The 22,623-nt window shown below is 35.1% G+C and overlaps 2 protein-coding genes and 1 pseudogene across 4 annotated transcripts; all 3 read right to left on the reverse strand.

Moving 5' to 3' along the window:
• Positions 1 to 914: 914 nt before the first annotated feature.
• Positions 915 to 4,114, reverse strand: LOC149379494 (7-deoxyloganetic acid glucosyltransferase-like). Its single transcript, XM_089603388.1, has 3 exons — positions 3,854 to 4,114; positions 2,459 to 2,725; positions 915 to 1,974 (listed from the first exon to the last, which is right to left on the reverse strand). The coding sequence occupies exons 1-3, from the start codon at positions 4,092 to 4,094 to the stop codon at positions 1,031 to 1,033; spliced, it is 1,452 nt and encodes a 483-aa protein (XP_089459514.1). The 5' UTR covers positions 4,095 to 4,114; the 3' UTR covers positions 915 to 1,030.
• A 3,843-nt stretch (positions 4,115 to 7,957) lies between these two features.
• On the reverse strand, positions 7,958 to 9,980 carry LOC149379495 (replication factor C subunit, putative (DUF620)). 2 transcript variants are annotated; one of them, XM_089603408.1, is made up of 3 exons: positions 9,905 to 9,980; positions 9,449 to 9,778; positions 7,958 to 9,162 (listed from the first exon to the last, which is right to left on the reverse strand). In XM_089603408.1, the coding sequence occupies exons 2-3, from the start codon at positions 9,722 to 9,724 to the stop codon at positions 8,209 to 8,211; spliced, it is 1,230 nt and encodes a 409-aa protein (XP_089459534.1). In that variant the 5' UTR covers positions 9,725 to 9,778; positions 9,905 to 9,980; the 3' UTR covers positions 7,958 to 8,208. The 2 variants fall into 2 exon arrangements, with proteins under 2 accessions (XP_089459534.1, XP_089459533.1); XM_089603407.1 differs by lacking the exon at positions 9,905 to 9,980 and having other exon boundaries at positions 9,449 to 9,874.
• A 2,752-nt stretch (positions 9,981 to 12,732) lies between these two features.
• LOC149379496 (protein ENHANCED DISEASE RESISTANCE 2-like) lies at positions 12,733 to 17,672 on the reverse strand (annotated as a pseudogene). The gene is made up of 19 exons (XR_016294161.1): positions 17,119 to 17,672; positions 16,538 to 16,609; positions 16,393 to 16,446; positions 16,221 to 16,286; positions 16,050 to 16,114; positions 15,853 to 15,974; positions 15,729 to 15,775; positions 15,520 to 15,620; positions 15,338 to 15,433; positions 15,185 to 15,249; positions 14,791 to 15,112; positions 14,274 to 14,669; positions 14,019 to 14,170; positions 13,837 to 13,938; positions 13,711 to 13,761; positions 13,498 to 13,641; positions 13,326 to 13,421; positions 13,145 to 13,246; positions 12,733 to 13,058 (listed from the first exon to the last, which is right to left on the reverse strand). The product of XR_016294161.1 is annotated as a protein ENHANCED DISEASE RESISTANCE 2-like (transcript).
• Between the last annotated feature and the right edge of the window lie 4,951 nt (positions 17,673 to 22,623).

The raw sequence follows: 22,623 nt of genomic DNA on the forward strand, positions 1-22,623 counted from the left end.
AGAGGTTAGATACTAATAAATCTAAAGATATATGTATATACACATTTATACAAGTAGATATATGTATTGAGTATAAATACATTGAGATTGAAGACTATAGAATATAGTTGGCATAAATCTCAATTAAAAATTGAATATATATATATACACACACACATATTATGTTGCATTATTTTCATTCGGTTTTCCATCAAAAACGACATTTTATTTACCATTTTCCTCATTTTTTTTGTTTGAGGCTTGTCGATTTTCTGTAAATCAAGAAGCTCAAAACGGCGTCGAAAACAGCATTTCGAACCTTGGTTTAAATGAGCATTGAGCCAAATGGTTACAAACACCATCGACGATTAATTCTCGGCTACAAAACATCTCGCATTAACATCAACTTACTACATAGTTGATGTTAATGCTTAGTTAAAAACTGTTTGAAAATACATGAAATTCGTTTTAATATTTTAATTTAAAAAGGGAAAAAATTTAGACATAGTGTATGACCCATCTGGCCCGCCCGCCCGCCCAACGGAATGATGATTTATAATATTTAATTGTCTTGTAAGATTTATAAGGGGAGAATATCATGTCTTCTTTGTGTTTAATCGAAATACTGCGTTTATTTCCTCAATTTCTAAAAATATCAGAAATGTCCCTTAACATTCCTATTAATATCAATTATATACCCTAAAAAGTGTTAACATATCAAAACCATCCTAGTCTCTTTTTTACTATAACAAGAATCCTATCGAGCCAACCAATTTATTTTTTGGGTCCAGTAAATATGTGACCATATTTACATGTATAATTTGCTATTTAGTCAATTTTGTATCAATATTTGGTAAATAGGCAACTTTTGTGTAATCAATTGTAGGTAGTTATAAAGAATAGTGTAAATAATTGTAACCGTAATAAAAGTTGGCTATTTATCAAATGTTTAACAATGATTGGCTAAATAACTATATAATAGTAAAAATATGACTAATTTGTTAATTATTTGTCATTTTTTTTATTACTTGTTACAAATCTACAAATAAAACTAATGCAGATTTCCCATGAACTTTAGACTCTGTATCAACCGGTCGAAACTACAATACGATGACCCACCAGAGCCCACACTTTTCTCCGCCAAACTAGCCATCTCAATCGCTGACCGTTGGAACTCCTCTCTCCGATCGACCATCAGATCATTCACCAGCTTCTCAATAACATTCCTATCACAAACATCTTTCATGTCGATCCCGAGCTTCCAAACCTCGCCAACGAACCTGCTGTTGGTCTGCTGGTCGGCGAAATAAGGCCAACACAGCATCGGAACGCCCGCCACGACGCTCTCCAGCGTCGAGTTCCAACCGCTGTGCGTCAGAAACCCTCCGACCGCCACGTGGCACAACACCTCCTCTTGCGGGACCCACCCGGCGACGAACCCTCTCTCCTCCACAGCCTCGGAGAGCTCGCGCGCGATCGCGGGTAGTGGTCGCAATAAATCTTCCCTGGCGACCCACAGGAACCGCTTTTTAGAGTTGACCAGACCATGCAGAAACTCCAACAGGTCGTCCTCGGTCAGCACGGCGATGCTTCCGAAGCTGACGTAGACGACGGAGCTCGGGGGCTGGGCGTCGAGCCACGTCATGCAACTCCGGTCCAAGTCAAAGAGATTGCTTTCACGACTGGTCAACGGGGTTGACCTTGACCCGGTGGCTTCGGCGAGTCTCGCGCTGAGGTGGGCCCCGAGGGGTCCGACGGGGTAGACGTTGGGGCACTTGGTTCGCACGTGGGAGATTATGGGGCCTTCGAGGTCGTCGAACGTGTTGAGTATGAGCGCTTGAGCTCGAGGGCTTTGGTGGGTCTGGTGAACGACCATGTTGAGATATCTGTCGTTTGTTACGTCGTTGACTCGGCAGAAACTAGGCAGGTCTCGACAGCGCAGAAAGTCTTCCATACCAGGAACTCCTCTTATTGCTCTCTCCATGTCTTCTTCTCCTTCAGTTTCATGTTCATTAATACGTAGCTCATTAGTTGATTGATCGAATTCATTACTGCGAGGAAGTGTTAATTGATTGATCAAATCTGTTGGTAAAAACTTGACACGGGAAATTATGTGTATATATGAACACCAATAAATTGGTCTGAAAAATATTTCCATCTATTTGTTACCGAAGTATAAATTAAATAGTATTTTTCAATTGAACATAAATTTTACACTATGTTTACAATAAATTAACAAATTGATTGAACCATGTCTATCGATCACCTGTAGTAAGTTAATCAGAGTTTTTCTCAGATATTAATTTTTAGTATTTACGCTGGTAATCTATTATCCTATAGTACTCATAAAACATTAGGATCCGTCATATATATATATATATATATATATATACATATATATAATATTTTTTTTCTATACATATTCAGATAGAAAGTTTTTTTTTTTTTTTTTCTTTAAGTAAAAGAATAAAATTAGTACCTTTAATGGGAAGCTCCCCTGACTCGGCAAGGTCAAGGGCAAAGAAATAAGCCCAGTAGGCACAAGCGCTAATTGTTCGAAAATGAATTATCGGAATGCGAAGCTCATCAGCCACATCCGTCGTAAATCCTCCTAAAGCCCCGTCGGCGATTATGCAACTCACCGAAGGCCCATCTTCCGAACTAAATTCGCCAGAAATCAGCTTCATTTTGAATATTGCCTTTAATGTTTCATTCATAGAGTAAAGCACCTCCATAACCCCTTCCCCTTAACCAAAGAAAGAAGTGTTACGAAAATTATTCACCGCATAAAGCCTCAAGTAAAATCTATCTTAAACTTATAATTGGCGCATTAGCAAAGGTTTGCCGTTTTTCTTTTATAGATAATCATCGAAATTTGCAATGCATTTGATTGACATCATAGATAACAAAGTGAAAAATTATACTGACGGCACTAAGAATTTACAGTAACGCAATGATCTAAATAAAATATTCAGGAAATCATGACATAAATACTTAATAATTTTGAAAACATACACTTAAATATCTATTTTTCTTTTTTTGTGACAAAAATACCTAAGGTTAAGTTTTAGTTGCACCGTAAAAAAAAATAAGTTAAATTCGACGGAAATAAACGTGGTGGCCCTCAAATTAAACGCGATTTAATATTTTTCTTCTTTAAATTAATTAAACAATAACAATATCATTTTTATAACAAAAATATTGATAAAAAATAATTTTAATATCATAATTAAGCATTAATGATATTATTCAAAATGTTTTTAATATTAAAAAAATAATTAACCATTTTTCTAAAGTTGATATTATTAATGTAAGATTATTTATAAAAATAAATATTTAATAATTCAATTATTGATAAAAAGAATTAATTAAGTATATTCTACAAACAAAATTATAGAAATAATAATTCGCTTTTAATATACCGACGTTTATAATATTAAAAAAAAGTAATTAAGTATTTTTCGAAAAATGTATTATTAATGCTTGATTAATATTAAGAAATAATTATTAAAATATTTATAGTATCAATGCTTAATTATACTATAAAAGCCGTTTTTAATTAATTTTTCTATTTATCTAATGTGTATTTCTGTCAAACTCAACAGAATTATTTTAACGGTGCAACTAAAACTTAACTGTAAGTATTTTTGCCACCAAAAAACAAAATATTTAAGCTTATATTTTCAAAATCATTAAGTATTTATACAGCCATTTCTTCTAAAATAAATCTCCCACAGTATCGCATTTCAGTAGCTATAAGCGAGAATATGACAGGAAATAAAATACTGTCACGTAGCTATAAAACTACCTACCTCTCGATCGAGCAGGTTAAACATGAGTTTTTTTGTTTGTTTATTTTGCTTTATAAGCTAACCTGAGCGAGGGTAGTCCGATGGAAGGCCATCGGAGATTGTTCGGAAGAGGAATCCTGGGTAGCGTGAGAGGCGGGAGTGGACATCGGTGTGGCGGAGAAGGAGGCCGTTGACGTGATCGGTGTTGAGGAAGGTGACGTGGACACCGGTCAGTGCAATCATCTCGGCGAGTTTGAGCATTGCATTGACATGTCCTTGGGCAGCTAGAGGAAATATCAGGACTCTTACAGTTGTGCGGTCCATATCTTCTGAATTCTAATTGGGGCACCGAATACTGCTACTATTATATATATATATATATATATATATATATATATATATATATATCTAGATATTTTGTATTAGCTCTCAGCCTCTCACTCTCAAGTTTAATCAGGAATTAAAGTGGAGATAGAGACCGACAATAAGTATATTGTATAATATATCCTATAAATAAATTTAAATTAAATTCATTAAAAAAAGTTAAAAATGTCTCCAAATGTATCATTCAATTTTAAGTCAAAATATAAACGACTTAATTTCAAATAAAAAAATACTAAATAAATCTATAAGTATATATCTAAATTATCTCAAAATTAATCAATTGCAGTTATATTCTAAGGAATTAAAGACTACAAAAGGGATCGTCGATTCCCTTAATTTTTATTTTTTTTATTTTTTTTTAGTGACAATAAACAAGCCTTGCATATTTAGAATTTGGGGTGGCCTAGGCCAGCTATGCACCGTGAAGAAACATAAATTCTAATTTATCATTTAATAGTTTCATCCTAACTAAAGAAAAAAAAAAAAAAAACAGCTCACTTTTATGGAAAAGAAACAATGTCATTTAATATCCGGTGGACCCTAATTTATATAAACTTGATAAGCTGTCAATTGGGCCGGGCCGGGCTTGGGGCCCTTGGCAGGCTCGGGCCTAGGCCCAACCCGGCCCAAAAATGAAGGGTCCCGGGTCGGCCCAACCCGAATTAGAGAACCATCAGGACCAGCCCGAGCCCAAGCACAAGGCCCTCTGGGTCACGGGCCGGGCCTGGTCCTGGGCCGGTTCTGGGCTTGGTCTTGGGCCGAGTGAGGGCTTGGTCCTAGGCTTGGTTCGAGCTTGATCTTGGGCTTTGTTTGGGGTATATTTTGGGCGTGTTTTGGGCTCTTCGTTTTTTTAAATTGTTTTGGATGCTTAAGGGCCTATTTTGATATTGAGATTGATTTGTATTTTTTTAGTATATAAAAGATTGATAGCTTGTTACAAAAAAAAAAAAAAAAAAAAAAAAAAAATTCCCCAAAAAAACTTTATTTGATAAATATAAAAAAAAATACAATACTTAACCGCCTTCATTAAAAACCTTTCTAAGTAAAACCCGGAGGATCGGGATAAAAACTTAGTGAAGAAAAAGAGTACGGTTTGAATAAGTAAAAAAAAATTACATGTTGTTACTTAAAGAAGCAGAAGCTTCATTCTCTAATAATGTAAAGTACTACGTCGCAATCGAGTCTTCATCACTATTTTGTTTTCGCCTTCTTGCATCCTCCAAACTAATTGACATCTAGGATCTAATAAAGTTGCAATGGCATATAAAAGCGGTATTCCTTCCCAATAATTTGTAAAAAAAATTTCCATAGGTAAAATGATTGGCTTAAATAGATCGTATTGGCTTAAAAAAAATTTCCATAGGTAAAATGATTGGCTTAAATAGTCTCGAGTCAACATTGTGTATTATGTCGTTACACAATGCACATCAAAGGATTTGGATTAAAAATAAAGAATATTGCATACACAAATAAATCACACACATCCAATAAAGAAGAATATTAATAGAATTTGGGATTTAATTTGAGAATATTAATATTTTAAGCAAGGATAAGTATTATAGATATTATATAAAATACATATATTTAGAGATTAAAAAAATTGGGCCTCAAACGGGCTTGTGCCTGGGCCGTGCCCGGTTCGTGCCGGTTCTGTGCTTGGGCCGTGCCGGTTCTGTGCCTGGTCCGTATCAATTCTGTGCTTTTCAAAGGCTTCGGGCCAGGCTCGGATTTTAGGCCTAAAACGAAAGCCCAAACCAGGACCAATTTAAAAACCGGGTCGGTCCGGCCCTTCTTTAATCCGGGTTGGGTCGGCCCAAAATCAATTAAAATAAGGGTCGGGCCGGGTGGCCCGCGGGCGGCCCGACCCAATTGACAGCTTTATGTCAATAGTACTAGTCATATATATTTAGTAAAGGCATAGGTGTGATTGATTGTGTCGAGCCAAATTTACATAAAGATTATTTATGTAAAAAAAATATTCAAAAATAATAAATATGTTAAATACAGAGCCCAAAATAACAAACAATTTATTTTTTTTTTAATAAAAAAATTCTATAAATTTAGAAAAATTATTGCTTAAAACTTGAAATAAAAATGTTCCGATAAAAAATTTAGATATATTATTCTTGCGATTAGTTTTTTTTTTTTTTTTAAAGTGTCGTAGTTCTTTAACTAATTTTAACTTGATTTTAAGGAACTAGCCAATGTTTCATTTATTTTGGTAAATTAGTCATTTACCAAAATTAATGTACATTTACCAGAACTAAAGTATAAAAATACTAAGGAAAATTATGTAAAATGCTATCTGATTGATGAGATCAGGTTACCAAATGTGACTGGATTTAAACATGCGTAAAATGTTGGTTAGATTGCAGATTCAACGTTTTAAGTGGCATATTCTGTGAGATTTTTAAGAAAACTGCTATGCCCTCATTTGAGAAGGAGTCCAACCATGAATTATGGTCTTCCAAGTCTTGTGGTCCATAGACTTGATAAAAGCACTCATTTGAGCCTTGCAGCAAGCATAGTTGGAACTTGGAGCCGTCCATAAAAAGTGCAGGACTACGGATCCTCTTTCCCGACCTAAAAGTATTCATATTCACATAAACATATAAGATCACAGGAAACACACCTAATAACGAAGAGTCCTGCTCTAAAGCCAATTGTAATTATGCGACTGCTTTTTCATGATGTCACTAATGATATTACATACAACATATATGTGACAATATGAGTTAAACCGATCATATGTAGTAAATGACACAACAAATTGGTAACCTAGTTCTGCGCAATCACAACCTATTCTTGATGAATTAAGTTTTCGGTAGAAAGAAAATTCACTCATGAATGGTAAAAGAAGAACACAATGATTTTATTTGAATGATCAATATTCAGTGTCATTTTCTTCTATCCGTGAATTTCAATCCAGACTTTCATAAGATCGGAGATCCTCTTATTTCCACTCAAATCATTCCCCAAATGTTTGATTCGCATTTATAATAGTACATGAGCTTTACAATATATATCACGAAAAATAAACCCAATTATTATCGCTCACAAACAAATTAAACGCAAAAGACAAAAGTGAACGTACGCAGAAATATAGAACAAGTTTTTGCTCATCAATCCATTCTGAAAATTCACAATAAGTTAAAAAGCTCCTAAAAACAAAATATCTCTAAATATGAGTCAAATCCTAGGCAAGATGTATTGCTTGAATTTCGGAGAGTAGAAATTAAACCCAATGAGCACAACAGAGATTGACTAAGGAATTAGACGTTCTAATTAAAGACTAGAAAATGTTGATCCAATACTTTAAAAAAGTCAAGTTTGCTACACATGGACGTCATGAACACTCATCGAGAGTCATTACATGAATTCTGTCAAAGAAGCAACCGATTTCAGACGCTGGACGAGTAGACCTGAATATATCATTGCGTCACAGAAAAAAGAATATATCATTATTGCTATAGCTGTAATGCAAATTTGGTTTAGGATTCTAACAGAGACTTTTGTCGACAACAACAATTAAGCAGCAGTTTACTTTGACAAAGTAAAATTTTTCTTGATCGATATCACCACATAAGAGAACGTGTCACAAAAAGACAAGTATATGAAATTCCGAGACCTCTTGTATCATAGAAATGTCTTCTTTACCTTCCTCTGTTTTGAACAACCGATTATGAGATCAACATGAAATTCAGAAATGTCTCCTTTTCCACATTTAATCCGCTTAAAAGTCAATGCGATATTCTTGTACTAGAATTCCCATCTTTAAAAGTAAAAAAAATAAAGACACCTCCTTTAAAATTTTGAATAATTCGAAAATTCACTTGAACAGTGACCGATTATTACAATATACACCGGGACCGAGAGATAAAAATTTCTGATGCATGTACCAGCACTACAACTGAGCAAATGCAATAGCCTTTGAAGAACTCATCTTCACGGAAGTAATCACGATCTCAACATAAACAGTGTGTACCTAATTAACTAACACATACATGCTATGTACAAAAATTAGTATAAAATCAAGTGTCCCAAAAAAAAAAATTCACAAATGATACTCATCGTCGACGTCCTCGTCCGTGGTATTTTCACCGTGGTGAACATGTATCGCCGCGGCGGCGATACGAGACGAGGCGGATCGGATCTGGAACGGCAAGCGAGGCTGGACGAGCCGTTCTTGCTTGAGATCTCCCGGCGGCAAAAAGCAGTCCATCGACAAGCCCTTGATGTTGAAGTCGACCTCCTCGATCTCCCACGCCTCCTCCATCCTCGTGGTGGAGTGCGCGTGCGAGCTCTCCCCGAACCGAAAAAGCGTCACCGCCGTCCGCCCCGCGTGGGCGATCAGAACCCCTTCCACGGCCCGGTAATCGTGGATCGACGACTCCATCGTCGTCTCCCAAAACACGTTATCGCTCGGGTCCGCCGAGGATTTGATGGTCAGGAGATGAGAGTCTCGAAGGTGGACGAGGAGTCCGGTCCGCTGGCTGAAGTAGCCCCAGAGAGTGTGCCTCATCATCCGGACGCTGGCGGTGCTGCGCGAGCGCAGCACCGCCGGGTCGGCCTCGAGCTTGAGGACGAAGCAGTCGTGGCCGTCCACGGGCTTCTCGCCGACGCAGGCCGAGCCGGAGAAGAGGTCCGCGGTGGAGGCGGGGTCCAGGCCTTGGAGGAACCGGCGGAGGGGGCGGGGCGGGCCACGCGAGGCGTGGGAGTGGTGCCAGGGCGTCTGACGCCACGCGAGCTTGCCGTCGCTGCCGGCGCTGATCTTGCAGCCGGCCACCACGAGCTCGAGGCACCAGAGCTGGGGCCCTTTCTGCCACAGGACGAAGCCGCCCATGTCTCCGGCGGCGGCGGCTCCGGCGCCGGAGCTCTTTGGCGGCTTCAGGCCCGACACCATCTTCACCTTCCCCATCGCGTACATGCTCTCGATCGACTTCACCGCCTTCTCTCCCCCGACCGCCGCCATGTACTGCTTCACTATGTATTTCCCCATTGAACTCTCCTGCAGTTTCATAAATAAACCAGTTTGATCAATCTAGTGCCCACCTATAAAAATAGACTATATCTCTGTTCGTCTGAAATGAGTGAAATAGCTTAATAAATAAAATAAAAAAGTTTCGATAACTTTTTTTATCGTCGGATTAAATTTTTTGAAAGTAACAAATTGTTAAAAAAAAAAAAAAGCGTTATTTTTTCATTGGTGAAGCTATAAAGTTAGGATGAAAATTGAGGAAAGTATAGATGTATGTGTTGGTGTTTTATTTATTTATTTATTTTTGGTTACTTACGATGGGGTGGTCTTTAATGATTTGGTGGTCGGAGTTGGGAGGGATGGGAAGAGGAATGAGTGGGGCTCCGATGACGCCGAGCAAGAGCTGAATCTCGGCGTTTCGGGTGGGGTGGGACTTGTGATCCGGTGCGGTGGTCCTCATCCAACCCTTCATGCTCTGCCACCACAACACGGCGCTCTTGTTGGATGCCCCGAACATCTCTTCCGGGATAGGGACTTCCAGGACTGTGTCCAGGCAATCCTCGCGCTCGAAGTTCGGACACAGTTTCCTCATTGCAGAGAATGAGGAAGGAGAAGAAGCTTGCAAGAGCGCCGTGATTGATTGCGTCTTTGGAGAGAGAGAGAGAGAGAGAGAGAGAGAGAGACAAAGAGATATCAATCACCAAAAGACAGATTGTTGAGATGTTGCAAAAGTCTTGGAGAGGAAATGAAGAAATTTTTTAGACCAACCGACCAATCAATCCATTCTCTAACGTGCTTCGATTTCTCTATGTCGTGTGTGCACGCACGCACTAATATATTCACACATACACCCCAACTGAATCTCCTTCAACCCTATCTATCTATCTATTATATGCTTTATTATTAAATGTTGTGTTGATTTGTTTGTAATTTAGTTCAAAGCAAGGTTAGTGCTTGCTTCTTTCTTCTATGTAATCTTTACTCTACGAGCCAATCATTGACTAACGTCTAAGCAAAATCACATAGGAGCTGGAACATATATTTATATAATATAAAATTGGCTTGGTAAAAAAAAATGTTTATTATTTTCTCATGTATTTGTGATTACTGATTCATTCCCGTAATATGAGGAATGTCAATTAAGATATACATGTTCATAGTAATCAATAAATTCCCTAATTGAATCCTAAAGTTAGGCAGGAAAATGAACGAGGGAAAATGCTTATAGCTTAAAAGAAAGCTCAATAAAAAAAAAAAAAAAAAATTAGATACCTTTATCAGTATTCAGTACTAATAATTATCGTTATTTATTATTATAATTATAATTTTAAAATATGAGGAGGGGTATGGTGTCTGCAGCACGCAGCCGACACCTTTGCAATCATGGTGGTCAACATAGAAACACACTCAATCTAATTTTTGTCTAGCCAGATTAGCTGTATTTTGATCTTCTTAGTTTTCTTGATTTACATGTATTAAATTAATTAGCACTCTTAGTTTGAGGAATGTCTCTTTAGTTTTACGTGTGCGTTCTCTATACTTTTATTTGAGGTTCCCGTTCATCATGTTATGCACGTTCTTAGATTTTAGCCTAAAATACTTTCGATTAAACTTAATCCATTTAAAAAAAAAAAATTATAAATGTAAGCCGTTGACATACGAGGATTAACAATATAGGGGAGAGCATAAATTGTCTTTCTAGATTCAGGCCTTTTTCTTCTTTCAAGTGTCACACTCAAACATTATTTATTTGTTGTTTGGTAATTTTATAATTATATTAAATTAGTAATATATTTTGTCTTTTCCATAACAAATAATATGGTTGGCAAAGAAACGGAATAGTTAAGGAAAACATTGAACTTATAAACCCAAATACAAATGATTGGTTTTATGTGGACGGGCGGATATATGTGAATTAGTGATATTATACTAGCCCAAATAATATACCAAAAATTGTAGGTGATAGTGTGTTTTACATTTGGACTCTATTTAACTTTGTTTCTTGTTTACAATTTCATTTATAAGGAAAATAATCTCAAATGAGTGTTTATAATTTGAAAAAAAAACACTATTTTTGTAATTTTTCCAATAATATACGATATATGGTCTTCCGACCCTAACATATATCAAATGGAATTAAAAAGATTGATACGTGTTTTCTGATTTAAAAAAAAAAAAAAATTGATACGTAAAATATTGTCCACATTCAAATATTCAATTAATATGAGATCCTACATGAAACGCTTGAAGAACTTCAACTTTTATGTCTACCTAGTTCAAATTATGTTTTCTTCTTTTCTTTTTTTCTCTTTTATTCCACTCAACTAGCGTGTTCTTCCATTCACATTTTACTGTTTTTTTCACAAATGTTACTAAAACCCAAAAGCAATGAGTGTTGCATTTACCCTCCTAACTTAAATTCACGCTCACAAATCTGCAACATAAATACGAGGACTGGGACAGAACAACCAACATCGAGAACTACAAGTGAACTAATTCATGGAAGAATATCATAATTTTGTATGAAAAACGCAAAATTGTCGCAACACAACATACCATGGACTAATAAAAAGTGATATAGTCATAACATAGTCCTATACAATATATATGAGAGAGAGAGGATAGTTCATTACTAAAATTATTGGTAGTAGAATAATAATCTCAATGATAGTTGTTGCAAGATTTTACTACGCAAGTGTTCGTTCGAAGTAATAAACCAATTTACAAGTACGAATATCAAACTAACGAGGACACTAAGTTATTACGGAAGACTACTTTAGAAAGCTAATTACGAATTGAATAAAAAAACATAATGAAAGTTGATAATTGCTAAAACTGAACTAAAATAGAGTAACTAAAATAATTATCAAATGCGAAAAAAAAAAGTAAGGGTTACGATTTGACTACGTATTGACTACGAACGACTATTCCTAATTTAACCATCCTTACCTCATTTCTATGTAGCAATCCAAATTTACAAAAAAAACTAACAGCTAATTTCTTTCGAGTCGTTAATGGCTCCATTCAATTATCGGACTATCACTAATTTGTTTTCAAGTCCTATTAGAATAACCAAAAGCATTCAGAACGAGAATTCATCAGCTACACAAAATTCGACAATTTTCAATAACCTTATAACAGTCACACTAATTATCGGACCGGCATGGACTATTGGATGTGATCTAATGAAGAAAATGATCCAAAAGTAAAATAAAATGGAAAACCGAATATTCACAAGCGTGTCGCGCTCAAGGAGTAGCTTGGCGCGCTACATTGGTTTGTTTGAGCACGCCACGCGGATAACCAATGTTGAATGTAATCAATTATACAACATATGTGAATGAAGAAAAATACCATAACTATACGATAACCAATGCTCTATTTTGTATCAGCTACTTGGTCTTGTCCTTGAATACTTTAAAATTGTAGATAAGAGGTATAATTCCACTTCTCTATTTCCTAAAGTTCGTAAGCGTTGGTGCAATTTTATCACTATAATTTTCTTTCTGGTTGAGTGATACAAAACATCTGAATAATGGAAAATAGGAGAAATTGGGGCCACATTAAAATTACGTAATGGGATGATCCTTTTTGGAGTTATTTATCATTTATAAATAGCAACTACTCTCATCAAATTAAGTACGATATTGATAGAGGTAGGAGGATGGGATATTCTCTGACAATGGGCCTTTGCCGTTACAAGATTTATTAAAATTGAACGTAACATACATGATTCTTAATTCTTAACCATGCATATATCACCTAGTGAGTGTGTACATATATATATGTGTTTGTATATATATAATATTATTGACAAGAGTGTGGAGTATATATCATTGGTGTGCATGGACAGTTTTGGAGGAGTCCAAATGGTTGAGTCTGCATGTTCCCACAACAACTTCAGGCAGCTCCTCTTCCGTGTTTGCCTGCATTATTAACACACATTAAATATCGGAACGTTTTTTTTTTCTTCTTCTTCAGACCAATTATATGGAAGCACAATATAACTTGCCTGTATCAAAAATGCCATTTCAATGACCAAGTTGTTGAGGTAGCCAAGAACAAGACTGACCACTCCTCTCGCCACTGTCGACGACCCCACATCGATTAACACCTGAGAAATAACAAACTAATTATCACACAATTGACAACACATGTATGTATACATGTATACACACGCTAGTCTTCTTCACCTCTAAGTAGTTTCTCCCACGAAAATAATGTACTTCAAGTGCTTGACCCACCAAGCACGCTTTCTTCCCAACACTTTGTTTCACAATCCATGATCCCTGAGAAATACGAATATATGTATATATAAAACAGGCACACATGAAAAATTCATATGCATGCATTGATATTATTTACCTTGGAAATATAGGGAACGAGCTTGAATCTGGAATTCCTATACGCATCGTCACCATTTACAAAGTTGTGCAGCAGAGGATTTTGCTCCAGTGGATCTTTGGTCACATAGTACATTGCCAATGTGTGCATCGTCGAACCCGGGAACTGATTATTTCACGTATTAAATATTATGATTGTATGAACGTAGGACGACCATAAAAAAAAGTGACTCACTTGAATGTTGACGATAAAGAAGAAGTCGAGTCCATCTAGATCCGCATATTTCTGTTACGCAAAGCTCAATCAATCAATACAGTAAAAAAAAAAAAAAAACCAAAATTTAAGGGTGAATAGGTATACCTGAACGATACTTCCTGGCCGGCCGCCGAGATCATCTTCTCGTTTATCTGATCTCATCCAGTCCACGCCCACCAACTCCATCAACGTACTTTTAGCCGCAATCTGGTTCAACGCACCTTCTTTAAGTTTACTTGCTACGAGATATATACAATCTTGATTTGCACTCGTTCCGAGAAAGATACCTTGTGATGATCGCGCAAGTAGTTTCGTCCGCGTATCAAAAAAGAGGAAGGATCGGCCGCGGCCCAACTACAAGGCAGAGCAAAAGTCGGGTCCTTTGGCAGAGTAGCTCCATAGAAGCAAGACACACTTCCCTCCCCACCCTTCTTAACTACTATGACCAATTTCAAAAATATTAATTTTCGTATAATTTATCCAAGGGATTTTCTAATCAGCCCCTCCTAGAAATGTGCTCTAGCTCTGTCCCTGAATCTAACCTCGGAGGTCTTGAAGCTTTTTCACCAAAACTGCAGCCGATGAGAGCTTGGGCTGAAGCGTGGAACGATGCCCTGAAGAAGAAGATGACGAGGAAGAAGAAGAAGAAGAAGAGGAAGACTCATTCTCCAATTGCCCTCGCTCTGAAGAATCAGGTTCAGCAACATCGAAAAACTCGTCCGCGGCGTCGTTCAGTTCCATCAAGCTTTTGTAGCTTGAAAGCTGTCTTTCAACATTCACTCTCACAGCTTTAGCTTCTTCTCCTTCCGTCTTCTCATTATTATCCACATCTTCTCTCTCGCTCAATCCCCGGAAAGCGCTATCTCTAGACACCTCCTCTTCGTAAAATTCTTGGGACGCATATTTTCCGGATTTGGTTTTGAACAGCTCTCTCAGGGCTGCCGAGAATGCATTCACGTAAAGCGAGCATTATTATTTACTGTCTATGCATTTCCCTATTATACATAAAAAATAAAAAAATAAAAAAATAAAAAAATAAAAAAATAAAAAAATCAGTACCTGCGAGCCTCTCGAGCATACGAATGGTGATTTTGCGAGCAGAGGAGGGACGGAGATATAACTTCCAATACTTCCAATCCATGGCAAGCATGTGTCTCACCAGAGATTGTTTCCCTCCACTCACCGGACTTATTACAAATCCCCCGCCTATACATATATAAATCATCGATCAACATGAATTGTGAAACAAAAATGTATCTTCAAAGATGTATGGCTTTTTCTGTGTATTCAAAGCTGTGCATATCATTACTTTTAAGGCAAGCACGGACGTAGCCCTTCTGTGGCAAACACTTGTTGTGGAATACAGAGTGGTAAAGAATTACTGCAACAAAAAATAAAATAAAAATCAAACAACGAATGTGTCAATGTCGATATTCATTTACTGATTTATTACCATACGTGCCATCGTCTTCTCTTCTCCAGTATCGACGCAACAGTAAATCTCTTCGGTGCATTCCCCTAAAATAATACATAAAAGGTGATTCTTATGCTGTGTGAATAAATAGATAATATGTTGAAGAAAATTGTAGAGTTTATTGAGTCTGACCAAGGAAGCCAATCGCTATACAAAAGTTTGTGGACGATATCGGTGTGACCATCGAGGTGCTCCACGACATTGCCCCGGTAATAGCAGAAATCCCATCTGCCACAACTCAACCATATTATTCAAAAACTAAATAGAATTTGTATAAGGAGACACGGAATTGTGATTCTGATCATCTCAATTACTCTGATCTCGAGGAGCCAAGGGACATGAGAGTTCGAAAAATTGCCTCTGAAGTCCCGTCAATTGTTCCTACCGCCATTATAGCTGGATGATCATCCCAGTGCTGAGCAGCATTGAACCAAAAGTAATCATCAAGTGAAAGAATCGGTATATATTTTCACCATAGAACAAACAAATAACAAAAAAAAAAAAAAAAAAAAAAAAAACGAACCCTGCCGCGAGAATCCCAGTCTTTTGCTTCTTTGAAAAGCCTCAGCCCTGAGCAAGGAAAGCATTTTGGATCATTCCATTAAACTCGATAGTTGAGCAGCGACGAAAAGAAAATAGAATAATACCGTTTTGGCAGCCGAAGATTTTCCACGGCGAGGGAGCGATGACATCAGAAGTGGTTGCATCGGCGTGAACTATCGAAGAAAACGTCCAGTCGACTGACTGTTGCTTCTCTCGCCTCCGCAATCTGTATAATTGTTTCATAATTATAATTTCATTCCCTCAAACAGAACTGCTTGTGAATAAATAAATAGTATTATACCGTAAGGATGTCCATCTTCTCTTGGAACACACTACCAAATCTCCTTGATCTGGAATTTGGAATTCCTGTCACAAAAATCGTATTGTGATCGTGAGAGACACCTAAAGCATGTACACACATATACAAGATCGATCGATATACATATATATATATATATATATATATACATACCTTAAGCGCTGCCTCTTGTAAAGATCGAATCCATCGCGCTGCTTCTTCTGAACTACTTGCACCCAACTATACACAATTAAGCACAAATTGATGTATGAAATATCTAAAAAATAAATAAAAAATGGTTTAACTGATTTTTAACTAGAAATTATATATAAGATTCCCGATTCACCTTCAGCTGATCGTTGTGATTGGTCGTGTTATAAATCGTGAAAATGAAAAAGACCTGCAACATATATTTAAATGAGAAACATTTAAATGGAATTTTGAACATAAATATGGGTTGTCGAAGTGTTTGAAAGAACAAAGGTTCATACTTTCCTGTGGAAGCTCTCTCTCCCATCATCTGTAACACGAATTCGAGAGTCTATCAATGCACTTCTCACCGGCTGCTGTCAAATCCACACACACTCACTTAACAATTTAACAAAAACACTACGGTTTCGATAAGTCCTAAATTCATCCATGCTTATTTCCTTAACTATCAGAAACAAGATTATTATTTAATAACATTCTCTATTTCAATAGCTTCTCTACCAGCATTATAGAAGCACCTCTTATCTGGATATCAAATTCATGCCAATATGTGACCTCTAAAGTGTCATCTAAAACACAATTTCTGTCTTGCCTTTATTGAGTTCTCAAATGAATCGAAACATTCACTGTTCTACAAAATCATTCAAAATGCAATAATAAAAAGAAAACGCATTTCATATCTATCTACACGACAAGAAAAAGGAAAAAAGATTTTAATTCAATCAAATGTGGAGAAAGAACGAAACAAACAAAAATGTTACATACTACTAAACAAGAAAGAAAATGGTGATAAAAAATTCTGGTATATATATAAAACGTCCATTTTTTTCCAAGAAATAAAAAGAATAGAGGGGAAGAATACCTGTTGATCAGAAAGAGGAATGGTCTTGAAGCTTTTGAGGAAATGATCGGCGAGAACGAAGTACCTTTTACGTGAATATTGCAAACCGAACCGGTTGAAGCGAATTAGATAGAGCCAACCTTCCATTTTACCTTCCTTTTGAGACAAACCCATTCTATTAAACAGAACGAAATCGAAAATTATTCGTCCGATTCTTTAAGGAATTCGTTGATAAGAGCTGAGCTCATCACAAACTAGACATGCATTTTCGCAAAAACAAGAAGAAGAAGAAGAATAAACGGTAATGGATTTCAATACAACTATTCTTCTTCTGTTTTTTTTTTTAACCCTCGTATAATGTGAATTTAATTGATGTAGATGATGAGACGTAGGAAGAAGAAGAATATCCTCTGATCCCGGAGGAGGGAATCAGAGAATCAGACGCAAAGTCTCCGGATTTGCTCTTCTTCTTCTTTCTAACTTTCTATTTTCTCATTCGTTTCTCTCCCGTTTTTAAATAACTGATTTTGGCGTATTTCTTGATACATATATTTGTTAACATTGTCAATTCCTATTTTACCCTTCAACTACTTTTTTTAAAACCAAAACTTGTCTCTGATGATACAAAATTGTTTTCTTAAAAAAAAAATTACTCAAATATTTACTACCACTGCAATCCATATCAGTGAGGGAGATATGCGCATCTTTAATAATCATCATGATGAATATGTTAGAGAAAAACCAAGAGTAGCTCAAATGTTTACCAAAGAACTATATTTATGCAAACTTCTATTTTATATAGCTCTCTCAGAAAAAATAAAGTTAAAAGGTGAAGCCTAAGTGATGAATTGGTAGGAAAAATATAATCTAACTTATTGATTGAAACACATAAATTATTTTCTAAATTCACATAAATGAGCAATTAGGTCAGTAGCTCAATAGTCCATATTTTCTTTTAAAAAAATAGAAAAAAATATTTTGTTAATAAAAATAATCGATCAAGCTCAAAGTAAATTAATTAATTAAAGAGTAAATTACATATATTCTTTAATTAATTAATTTACTGTAGATCTGATGGACTATTTTTCTTAATAAAATAAAATTTCGGATAGACAATTGACTCATTGCAGTAGATTTTTTAAATTAAAGCAGCAATTATGTGGGAACCTGGAGAAAATAACGACTATAGTCTATGTAAAAAGTATTTCTTCCCGAAGATGAAAGGGCTCTCATTTGGGCTCAATCTTGACGGAAAAGATGTGCTTGCTTACGCATCATGATTTTCACTAGAGAATCAGAAAACACTGAGGGATGTTTGGTTTAGTTTTCTAAACTCGTTTTCTTTTTTAAATTCTGTTTTCTGATTCTAATTTTTAAATTAAAAAAACAGTTTTAGAATTACGTTTCAGAATATTTTAAATGTTGTTTGGTTATGTTTTCCATTCAATTGTTATAAAATATAAGAGAAATAAAATAGAAAACAATTTTTCATTATTTTTTATTTTCTAAACAAATTAAAAAAAACAGAAACATGATTATAAATCTGTTTTCTAAATTCATAAGCAAACAGGTTTTCTAAAACTGTTTTTTAGAATTTAAAATAAGAAAACAGAAAACAGTTTTGGAAAACATAACCAAACAGTCCCTAAATTTTATTAATTAATGTCATTAATATTTGAGTTTTGTAACTAACTAGGCCACTTTAAACATGTGATTTTGGATCTAGTCTATGTTTGACAATTTTTAGGGATATAGCCAAATGACTTATGGGGCAATAATTAAGGTATGATTTGTCCTTATTTATTAACAAATTCGTCACTTTCTCTCCCTTATTTTTTTTCAAATATTTTTTTTTGCATAAAAACTTTAAAAATTCGTATGTTTCTCTTACGAACTCGAAATTGAGTGATTTCAGATCCTACAAATTCGTGGCATCGAGATCTTCAAAAATAGACAATTGTGTTTGATGAAAAATTATGTTTAATGCATCATAGTTACGTTTCCATTTAATTTTTTTATAATTTCAAAAATTTACAGTTATTTCCATATTTAAGGTAGTAACTTGATTTTTCTACATCTATAATATTAAACATGATTTTTCATCAAACAAAATGGATATATTTTTGAAGATCTCAGCGTCACGAATCTGTAGGATTTGGAATCACTCAATTTCGAGTTCATGTGAGATAGATATGGTTTTTTGAAGTTTTTATGTTAAAAAAAGTGTAGGAAAAAAGCATGAGAGAGAAAATTACGAATTTGTTAATAAATAAGGGCAAATCGGTCCTTAATTATTGCCACATAAACCTGTTGGCTATTTCCCTAAAAGTTTTGAAACGTAGGCTAAAAACAAAATTCATAGTTTTATTTTGACTATTTTGCTACAATGCCCTTAATATTTTTACTGTATCAACTCCTTGGACAATGGACTGCTTGAGTTTCAGCACTCTAAGGGGCAAACCAGTCATTGTGAATAATTCGACATATCTTACATTAGAGAGAGAGAGAGAGAGAGAGAGACTTCAAAATTTAAAAAAATTGGGCAATTAGGTGTAAGCATTCACCTGAGATTCTCTCAGAAACATTTCGCTATTTAATTATCTTTTTTTCAGTAATTTTGTTTTCCTGTTTTGTGTGTGAATTTATTTTTCCAATTAGTTATGAAGAGCCATAAATTCATATATGGCGGTCATTTTTACTATATTAAAAATTTGGGCAATGTATGCAAACAGGTGGATGGTACATATTCATTTTATTCTCTAATTCCTTACAAGAATATACTAAAACAAAAATGATAAACATCAGCAGTCCACTGACCACAGATGAATATCAACTCTCTTACTAAAATCTAGCCACTACTTCTCTACTTTTATGCTACGTTAGAGCTCAAAATAACTTGAAAGGTTCTTCCTCCATAAAATTGCACAAGCAATGAAATAATCAAGAAGAAAAAACGTGCTAGATTCAAATACATCAAGATTTTTTAGTCAAAAGATGTAGAAGAAAAATAAGCTAGAACACTTATCTGTTATCTCTCTCCAACCCATGTTTAGTTTGGACTCATGTTGGGCCAACGGTACGAAAGTTAGCGGAAGTAAAGCGATCATTTGCTTTTTTGTGCTTCATGAAAGTACTATTTTCGTAGCTAACGGTATCGGAATAAACTCTTCCAATAACATTTAGAAAGTGGAAGAAGGCTATCAAAAGGCATTCCTTCCGCTAATTTTCATTAGTCATTTGTATTTGTATTTTTGTAATTTTTTTTTGAACCGTTGATAATTAAAGATCTAACGGTTGATATTATTTGTCCCTTATTAGTTGTTTTTAAATTAAAAATAAAAAATTACTTCTTCGGTTAAGTAAAAAAATTGCTTAACTGAAATATCACTTCCGTTAATTTTTGGGTGGTAAAAAATTGCCTAGGCACGGTAAGAGAGAAAGAGAAAGGTATTTTTCACTTCTTTCTAATGCTCCGATGAGTTTGGACATTCATTCACGTGAATTAAACAATGCTCCGATGAGTTTGGACATTCATTCACGTGAATTAATGTTTATTTCATGCAACTACTTTGTTGTACCGTGGACGCGTTTTCAGAGATTCATTGTACTTCATCAATCAATTTCACTAAAAAGAAGAGCCTGAAACCCATACCACCACCCACACCCCTCTGATCACTCCTCTTCTGAGCCGTCAACGAATAAATTCTACATGATGCCACTTCAATAAATACTTTATATATTCGGTTTGCTGCTGAGAGTTGGGCTGCTAATAGTAATATTGTTTTAATTTTCTCGTTGGATATTATTTTTTATTTTTATTGGAGAGGCAAACACTTTTTTTTTTTTTTTAGAAACTGAGATGCAAAGACTTGAACTAGAGATACATACCACCGCCGACAAGGTTTCAGTTGCTTAATTAAGTGCATATAAAAAGTGGAGGAAAAACATATGTAAATACATGAACTCTTTCTGTAAGTGATCTGTTATTTTTTAACATCAAACACCTCTCAAACCATCAAAATTTCTAATATAGATCCTCTGCAGTAATCAGGGAAGTAGCCAAAAATGTAAATTAGAGGCTAAAGTGTTAAAAAATAAAAAATAAAATAAAATAAAATAAAATAAAAAAAGCTTAAGGGAAGCTAATTTGCAAATTTTTAAGGTAAAATAAAAAAAAATTAAAAATAGGAAAAAGTGTATAAAAAAATGTTTGAGGAGGGGCTTCAGCGCTCCTTAAGCTCAAGCTAGCTATGCCCGTGGCATTGATCGTGAACGAAAAATGTAAATACATGAACTCTCACCGATAACTTATCGCCGTCTTCTTCAATCATACCAATCTTAAATAAAATGTGTGTTTACTCTAAAATGCGAAAAAATTGTTTCTGGTAGCTATTTTTTTTATAATTTATCGAGAACATAATATATTTAAAGTCTTTACTGCGAAAATAATTATTTTTAGGTTATAGATAGACTTTTTTTTTCTTGATGTTTATCATCTTTTTAAAAACATGTGTAGTATTTTAGGCTCTACTTAACTTTATTTAATGTTTACAATTTAATTTAAAAGGAAAATAATTGTTTCCATTTACGCGTTATTTTTGAAATATTACGGCTTAAAACAGTTTTTTTTTTTTTTTTTTTTTTTGCAATTTTCCATTTAAATTAAGGTCCTCATAAAACTTTAAATGGCCCAATAATATGTTAATGTGGTCCATATTATGTCTAGTGGACACGAAACACAAAATAATTACTATGCAACTTTAAGAGAATACAAATCTAAACGAGTTGGTACTTAATTGGGCTGAAAACACAATTATTAAATGGTTGAAATGAAATAAAAAATACGTCCAGCAAGAATACACACCACAAAAAATGTGCCTTCAGGAACGGAATGGAAATAGGTTAGACATAACGGCATGCAATTACGACTTAATTTTCATAAATAAAAAAGCGACATTCGATACCGCTCATTAATTCATTACCTTATAGTTTAGGATGGACTAGTGCTTTGTAATTGTGTATTCGATTTAAGGGGGGCAGTTCCTTTCTCCGAGGCCGAGCTGCCGCGTTGGTTGAGCGCTTGGTCCGGGTTTGTTCGGTTGGTTTGGTTCTCCCTCTTTTTTTTTTGTCTTGTAACATTTGTAATTCAGGTTTTTTTTTTTTGTCTTGGTAACGTTTAAAAAATTGTGAAACGTTTTAAACTTTGAGGCATTCAGGGAATTAATCTTTGAAGATTTATTTGTGTAACTCTCCCGAATGGAGTTAGAACACTAGTTTGGACTAAACGTATAATTTTTAATTTTTTTAGGACATATGTTTTTGTGCAATAGACATTAGATTTTGCACACAATAATTTTTTAACTTGATTAAAATAATCGTATAAACTCTATCTTAGTTAAGGTTGTAAACCCAAACATAATCTAAATCCGTTTATTTTTAACTGCACGCTCTATATCATCCAAAAATTAACCGTGATGAAACAACCATTTCTACACAACATTTAAAATGTTGGATGGATAAAAGGCC

Source organism: Urtica dioica, chromosome 12 (assembly GCF_054948205.1).
Source record: "Urtica dioica subsp. dioica isolate 48M chromosome 12, U.dioica_male_clone48M_v1_H2, whole genome shotgun sequence".
NCBI classification, from domain to species: Eukaryota; Viridiplantae; Streptophyta; class Magnoliopsida; order Rosales; family Urticaceae; genus Urtica; species Urtica dioica.

Bases quoted from the DNA above. Each gene is read 5' to 3' on its own strand.
- LOC149379494 (XM_089603388.1), bottom strand. From the start codon at position 4,094: ATGGACCGCACAACTGTAAGAGTCCTGATATTTCCTCTAGCTGCCCAA. The intron at 2,726-3,853 runs GTTAGCTTATAA...TCTTTGGTTAAG, and splicing joins ATCGGACTACCCTCGCTCAG to GGGAAGGGGTTATGGAGGTG. The intron at 1,975-2,458 runs GTACTAATTTTA...ATGAAACTGAAG, and splicing joins AGGGGAGCTTCCCATTAAAG to GAGAAGAAGACATGGAGAGA.
- LOC149379495 (XM_089603408.1), bottom strand. From the start codon at position 9,724: ATGAGGAAACTGTGTCCGAACTTCGAGCGCGAGGATTGCCTGGACACA. The intron at 9,163-9,448 runs GTAAGTAACCAA...ATGAAACTGCAG, and splicing joins TCATTAAAGACCACCCCATC to GAGAGTTCAATGGGGAAATA.